General features: G+C 23.9%; 1 protein-coding gene across 4 annotated transcripts in view; it reads left to right on the top strand.

Annotated features, from left to right (window-relative positions):
* Positions 1-8,384, top strand: part of LOC102681800 (matrix metalloproteinase-2) — a 119,405-nt gene extending 111,021 nt beyond the window's left edge. For all 4 annotated transcript variants that reach the window (XM_006610460.2, XM_031508109.1, XM_031508110.1 and 1 more), the window contains 4 exons: positions 6,245-6,705; positions 7,392-7,690; positions 7,793-7,896; positions 7,996-8,384. In XM_006610460.2, the coding sequence (XP_006610523.1) occupies positions 6,245-6,705; positions 7,392-7,690; positions 7,793-7,896; positions 7,996-8,237 (1,106 nt within the window). In that variant the 3' untranslated portion in view covers positions 8,238-8,384. The remainder of the gene's footprint in view (positions 1-6,244; positions 6,706-7,391; positions 7,691-7,792; positions 7,897-7,995) is intronic.
* The last annotated feature ends 71 nt before the right edge of the window (positions 8,385-8,455 follow it).

Here is an 8,455-nt window from a genome sequence, read left to right as displayed (position 1 = left end):
TTTTTTTTTTTTTTTTTTTTTTTTTTTAATTTTTTTTTTTTCTACATTCCTTCAGATGTAGATGTAACCTCCATTAATTTTTCCCTATGTTTGTTTTCTCGCGTTATCTTTCTTTTACTATGCTCCCTTTTGGCATTTTTTCATTATATCATTTTATCCATATTCGTCTTTGATTTTTATCTCGGTTATTTGATAAACATTGAATTCATTTTCATTTCATTGTTTATAAGCTGTCTGATAATTTTTCATCAAGTGATATAGGACAGAGAAAATTGATGGATAGATGAGGTAGAGATTTTTTTGTTGCGTGTCTTTAACATTTGTAGACGATTATTGTAACAATATTGTAATTAATGTAACAATGTAACAAACCATGTCACTTTCAGTTAAATTCACTAATTAGTCTATTGCTGTATTGGAATTGCCTCTCAAATTTCAGCGTTTAAATAAATAGCTCTAAACATATGAATTTAAGTATTTATAATTATATATAACATATACATATGTATACATATAAAAATTGTAATAAAACCAACGAAAAAATAAAAGTCAGTGATATCCAGGGTAATAAGGAAATTAATATTATAATATATAAATTTTATTTATATCATTCATAAAAATCAAGTTTGAAAATTAAAATAATTTATATTATTGAAATTCTCATATATATATATAAAATAAAATAAAATAAAAAAAATTAGTTACAATTAATTTGTAACAAAATATATTTTCTCATTATAAAATATAATTTAGTGATATCAATTTTAATATATGTATTTTTTTCCCTATTAAAAGTGACATTATATATAAAAATATGTAGAGAATATAATTACTATTTATTTAATGAAATCAATAAATCAGTTTCTTCATAAATCTCTTAATTGGAACATATATGTACATTCTAAATTGAAAAACGTATATGTGTTTTATTAAATAATACAAACAAATTTATTTAATCTTAATGCAGAGTTTTTTGATTCAAAAGAAGATCATACAAACAATTTTATTCAAATGATTATTCTATGTAGAAAAATTCTATGTGTTTCATTAACAAACAAATTACAACAGCCCAACCATTTTCATAATTATTATTAATCATTATTATTTTCATTTTGACTATAGTCAATATTTTTTTGTATGATATGAATTGTTTTATAAAGAAAAGAAATATATAAAAATCAATCATATTATATTTATTTTAAAATTGTTATATACTATCTATTAATTTAAAACCGATAATAATAATAATCTTTTCTATGAATTTAACTATAGAATAAAAATAAAAAAAAATATTTTACTCTTATCTCTCCAAAAATAAAAAAAAAGAAAGACAAAAATATTTTCATATATATTAATATATAATTACTGTTTATCATTCTTTTCATTCTGAATACCTACCATTCTTTTAAAAAAAAAAAACTAAAAATTTATGATATAGTTATAATATCTTGATTTAAGGAATATTAATGAATAGTTTGATAGTCTGTCATAAAATGGATATCGTTACTTTCAGAGATAGATTGTGCATGTATTGCAATGTTTGTGACGTTGTGAAATACCTATACTAACAAATAGATTATATATATATATATATATGTATAAAAATCGTCCAACAAAGTTTCGTTCTCAATAAAAACACGACGTGGCGCTTTTCAACAGTACCTATTGGTATTTACGGCTCCTGGTACTTGTCACGAAAAAATCCGAAAATCCAAACGTAAACAAACTACAGAACGTTAACGTTGAATTCTAACTTTTCTAAAACGATCAGCAGTATTGTGTTTCTCTTTTTATTCAAATTTTTTAAAGGCTATAGTTTTCTACTTCCGCCACCTACAACAATGGCTAGAGACAAATAATGATAAAAGATACAGTAGATACAAAAATAACGTTCAAAAATATTGGATTTTTAATTCATTAAACTATTTTTTTTTATTATTTTTTATTATAAAAATATTTTACAAAATATTTTTATAAAAATATTATTACATAAATTATAGTACAATTAATAAAAGATTATTTTTTATAGTGGAATTTCTAGTAAGGTTTATATACATATAATTTAAATTAAATGTAATACTTAATTCATAATTTTTAAAACTAAATTCATTAATTTTAAATTCTAATTTTAAATTATGTTTTTTGCTATCTCGTTTCAATACTTCAAAGATTTCCATTTTTGAGGTTATGATATTCATTAAAATGATATTATATTTATATATTATATCCAAAAGCATTTGAATTGAAACTTTATATATATATTGTAATATAATATATTTTTTCCAAAAAAAAATTTAAATTTATTTTTATACATGTATATATATATGGAAACATTTTCTTCAAATTTGTTTGCTTGTTATTATGAAAATAGAAACAAAGATAACCTAAGATTTTTGCATAATACCTATTGTATATAAAAATACAAGTATATGAAATACGCTGAAAATATCCTGGAGCAAAGTAAAGTTTTCCAACATTCTACAAAGGATTACAAGTTGTATGTTTATTATAACTTTAAAATTATTCAACTTTTACAATAATCCTCAAGTCTTTTACAATCTAATTATAGTCTTCATTGTTAAAGAAAAAAATAATTTTACTTACTTTGAAAGAAACAGACTTTAAATAGTTTTTTCTACAATAATATGGCATTCTTTATATTAAATAGGTCAACAAAAATATTTTATAACAATTAATATAAATAAAAAATATTTAGCAATTGATAACAATAAAAAACAATAAAAATTTTATAAAAAACTAAAAAAGTTAAAATTTCTCTGGAAAAAAAAACGTAATTTTATTTTACAGTAACGTACATAAAAGCAACAACCATTATCGTCTTCTACCGGAAAAATAAAGTAAAAAAAAATCAGAAAAAGGATTGCATAAAATGTGGAATCACGAAAGCTTGAAGTAGTTCCTCAAGATTTCCTTTTGGGATTCAAATCTTGCGTTTCAACCTCTCGATGCTTGTTTGCAGAAAGGTTGGTACATAAAGTTAAAAAGAAGGAAAGAAGAAAACAAAAAGAAGAGGGAAAAAACGGATGCAAATCTCAAGACTTCTCTCTTCTTCCTACAAGTTCATTCAAAGAGAAGGATTCTCCTTGCATCGCAATGCGATGTTTCATAAACGTTCCTCTGAGGACACTGCTTCCTGTCTTAATTACCCCGATCTAACTCTTTCTTTTCTGACTTCTTTTTTCTTCTTCTTTTTCTTCTTTTCTTTTCGTTCGTTTCATTCTTTCCTTCACCAAACACAGCATGCTATTTAATCGAAAGTTTCATTCGAGTTTTACCACTGCACTGCAATGCTGTTGGTGTTTCTTTTATCATTTCGTGTTTCTTTGTCGATCGTTGTTTCTCCCCACGGTCTCTATCTTCGCTGGTGAAGAAACTTAAATTTTAATGTACTATTTTTTTTCACTATTTCAAGGATTTAACAATTATTAATAATCTTGAGAAGATAGTGAATGAATGAAATTTTATTTTTGAATATGTTCATTGTTATCTTTATTTTTATCGAAGAAACTTTTTGATAATTAATTTAACAAGATATTGAATAATATTTTATTATAATTCTTAAATATGATTTAAAAATTATTCTAAAAAAGTCATAAAATAATAATAGAAATATATATATAAACGACAATAAGATCCGAAAGATTATTCGATCAATTAAAGATTTTATTATATTTTTAGCATAGTATTTATTAATTTTTATATTTATTTATTAATATATTAAACAATTTTATGCATTTATTTAATAAATAAACAATTTTATGCATCAATTTCAAATTCTTTTATTAATTATTACATCTTTGAGAAATATTCTGATTTAGTATTTAATAAGCAAAATTTAAAGAATTGAAAGAAGAAAAAATTCTCTTCTTTCTATTCATTTTTTTTATTCTCTATTATATCTAGCTTTCATCTTTTCATTTCGAAATCTCATTATCCGAAAGTAGTTATTCCAATAGCCATGTATCAAAGTATATTATTTCTTTTTCCTTTTTTCGTTGAATCTATATTTGTATCACTTTTTAGACGATTATAATAAATAAAATCTTTCAGATAATTATAAAATAATAATAAATTTTGTTTTTAAATTTTTAAATTTAAATTAAACAATTAGCTTTCCATTATTCTTGAATCCACAATTTTTAAATATTATTAAAATTTTATTTTCAAATATCTTAATTCCTAGTTTAATTATTGTTAAAATTGTTTCAAAAATTTTTTAAACTTAATTCAATAATGAAATAGAAATATAAGAAAATAGAAAAACATTTTTTTTAATTTTTTGAAATCTAAAAAACTTAAAGATATGAATAAAATCTAAAATCATGAATTCAATTATTTATTGAATTAAATGAAAGTTGAATATTTTAACTTCTATTAATAATTCTAACCAGTAGTATTAGGAATATTTTAATTATTTTTAAATCTTCTTACACAATAAATTTGAATTTTTTTTTAATAAATCAATTATTCAGTAATAATTTGATAATATTAAATAATGAAATTCACTTTTTCAACTTCAATATTCGAGCTTTCAGCAATCTTTAGCATTCAATCTGCTGACGTAAGCATAGATGATAAAAATTCATTAGTATAAAGAAGAGAATCGCTTAATCATTTTATCATTTCTTTTTATTATTATTATATTAGAGTTATAATCTGACAATCTGGAAATTAAAAATGAAGTATAGAGCATCATTTTTTTAAATATTTTTTTTTTTCCTTAAATAGTTTTTAATGTTAATTATTTGATTTTTATTTCAAATAGACCGATTCTGCCTGAATTTTCCCGAATTAAATTTTTGAACCACCATGATCATCAAATCATTATACATGTATACATCTAATATATTAGTTACAAACGAAAAGCAATTGGAATATATTTAAGAATTATTATTAATTAAAATAAATATCTATGTTCTAAAATATATATACCTAATATGAAAATAAAATTCGTAATACACGAAAATATGTTAGATTATTAAAAAATTACAAATATATTTTCAAATAACCTAACATAACCTAACATTTTGTTTGATGTAACAATATATTACAATTCATTTGCTCCAATGTCATTAATTTTATATATTTTAAGTGAAAGAAGATAATCGCAATAATTTTAAGTTAAATTATGGAGAAAAGCAAAAGATAAGTGAAACAATCAAGTTTCCTTGAAAGCTAAACTATGAGCGAGAAGTCAATGGCAATAAACGTTATGCATAATACATCGCGGCATGCAAAGTATATATCATGCGCAACCCTGTGCTATCTGCATTATTGCATTATTCAGGAACGGTATATGTCCCAGAATCGAATGATAATTAATATTCGCGAGGGAGCTACCAATTAGCGAGTGGAATCTGCACGCGGCTGCGGCGAAGAGAGAGAGAGAGAGAGAGAGAGAGAGAGAGAGAGAGAGAGAGAGAGAGATGCAGAAACAAACAGACAGAGAACGAAAACACTTATTCACTAGCGAATCTAACATCACCTCTTTAATTATTGATTTAATAATTATGAAAATTATTGATAATTAATTCCTTTCCTTTCCTAATCCATTTCTTTGTATTCTAAAAATTATTTTTCATCATGTTTTAATTTTCTATCATGTTAAAAATTCTTTATTTTTTTGTATATATCTAGGAAAAAGATTAAATATTTTATAAATTTTCGTTTTAAGAAATTTATTTTTTAATTTTATTTTTTAATTTTTCCCTGAAAACAAATTCATAATTATTATTGTTATTTAAAATTTGTTCAAAAATTCTTTATTTAAAAAAGTAATATTACATGAAAATTATAATATTTCATCAATTGATTTGATGAAATATCGTGAAATATAAAATAAATTTGTCTTCTTTCGTTCCGACTTATTGGAATTCAAGATTGAATCGTCTTCTCGGGATAATAGATCTTTACATTTCTACATAAATTTCCAATAAGATTGCAGCTTATCGTTCCTTTCATTTCAATTAAGTATATCGATTCGTGCAAATCAATTTAAACTATTCATATACATTTACAAATTGGGCAACTATTAATCAAATATTTTGCTGAAAAAAATTTTAAATCCTTGATTTTATAATTTATTTTTATAATTATCACAATCAAAATTTTTTCACATATTAATTAACTACAAATTTTCAATCACATATTTACTTATTCTAATGATCTCTATAAAATCAATATAATCAGTATATTTATTTGACGAGTCATCATCATGTTACAGGTGCACCGGAAGAGAGGCTCTGGGCCAATCTACCAGGTGGGCCGCCACCTCCGGAACGACCTACAACACCTCGAACAACTACAACAAGCGTTGGGACGACCTATAGACCATGGAGAACAAGACCAACCAGGCCGAATCACTATCCAAACGACGATCGGCCTCGACGCCCTGATCACTACCCTCAAAAGCCGGATTATAGAACAGAGAGTCCAGAGAGGCCGGAGAATCGACCTCAGAGGCCTCACAAACCTCACAAACATCACACGACTTCCACTACAACTACTACTACTACTACTACAACTACTACCACCACTACCACAACTATGAGAACGCCGTACACGCAAAGGCCAAGGCATCGTTACACACCACCGGCACCAAGGAACGACAAACCGGATAAATGTGATACGAGTTATGATGCCATCAGCATTATTCGTAGGGAAATTTTTGTCTTCAAAGGACGAGTAAGTATTAAATAAATTGCTATGAATATCTAAATATATTCTCATTCTATTTAGTTAGCCGCAAATTTATCATTATCATTAATGCTTTCATGAAACATTTGATATCATTACTGATAAATCAACAAAATATAAAAAATAATATAAAAAATTTTTACATTTTTGATTGTTAAAATAATGGAAATATTTTAATCAAATTATTAATTCTTTCTAAATGAAATAATACTGAAATATAATCATACTTAAATAAATATATATAAATTATATCGATAATATACATTTAACTAAAATAAAATAAAATCTTTTCTTCTTTATTTAATTCATATTTATCATTCATATTTATCACTTAGAAATAATTCCTAAACTTTTCTTTATAACAATAACTCCTTACTTTCCTCCTTACTTGATAACAAATATATAGTTATTCCTAAAACAGTATTTTTTCAATTATCTATGTGTTTTACCATGATTTATATCATTTAATAAAATTAATGATACACAAAATAATAAGACATAATCATTCATGAAAGAAATAAATAATAATAAACAAAATGAAGAAACATCCACATAAATTCAGTTATATATCATATTTATTTATATTATATTATTCTTTTGATTAATTAAATAATATTTATAGGGCAAATTTTAATATTTATGTAATATATAATTATATAATATATTTCTTTCAGTATTTATGGAGAATTGGTGACCAAGGATTGTATGAAGGATATCCAGCGGAAATCACACGCTTGTTTAATCTACCTGAAGAAATCGATCATGTAGATGCAGTTTACGAGAGGCCAGACAAGAAAATAGTATTTTTTATTGGTAAAAGGTATTACGTTTTCAATGCTAACAATCTCGAACCAGGTTATCCGAAACCATTGACTAGATTGGGATTACCAGAATCATTAGAAAAGATTGATGGAGCAATGATTTGGGGACACAATGGAAAAACATATTTCTTTAGTGGATCTATGTACTGGAGGTATTAAAAAATATAATTATTAAATATTATAAAAATTGTAATAATGTTATAATTTAAATTAAAATTATAATATAAAGATATATATAAATATTTTTAACATAGGTTTGATGAATCTGTAAATCACGTAGAACTTGATTATCCGAGAAATATAAGTATGTTTGCTGGTATCGGTACAGATATCGACGCTGTTTTTCAATGGAAAAATGGTGAGTATTTATATATATTATCATTTTCAAAGTATAATCTAATTATAAAGATGGTAAAAATGATAAAATATTACTTATCATATTTTAATATATTTTTAGGTAAAACATACTTTTTTAAAGGTAAAGGATTCTGGGAATTCGATGATCAAAGAATGAAAGTTGCACACGAAAGACAAAAATTATCAGCACCAGTTTGGATGGGTTGTCCACGAGAATTGGAAACCAATGATGTCGAAAATTATCCAAGAAAATCAAAAATCATGGCTTCGAACAACGCATCGACACGATCAACTCTTTTTGTCGGAATATTTTTTATAGTATATTTTAATAAACATTTGTAAACTGTGATATTTATGTAAAGTCGCGTATAAATGCGAGCGTGTATTATATATATGCGCTCCAATTTACACATGACTAAATTTTAACATACACTTCTCTTATACTGATTATATATATAATAATTTTAATAAAGTAATTTTTAAATAATTGACGAAAAATTTTAAAAATAAATGACTTGTCCTGATTCAATTTTTTTATATTTAAAACTCTTCTTCTTTAT

This window comes from Apis dorsata, unplaced genomic scaffold, assembly GCF_000469605.1.
Source record: "Apis dorsata unplaced genomic scaffold, Apis dorsata 1.3 scaffold_74, whole genome shotgun sequence".
Classification (NCBI taxonomy): Eukaryota; Metazoa; Arthropoda; class Insecta; order Hymenoptera; family Apidae; genus Apis; species Apis dorsata.
Note: the sequence above shows the minus strand (reverse complement) of the source record. Positions and strands in the feature narration are given on the sequence as shown.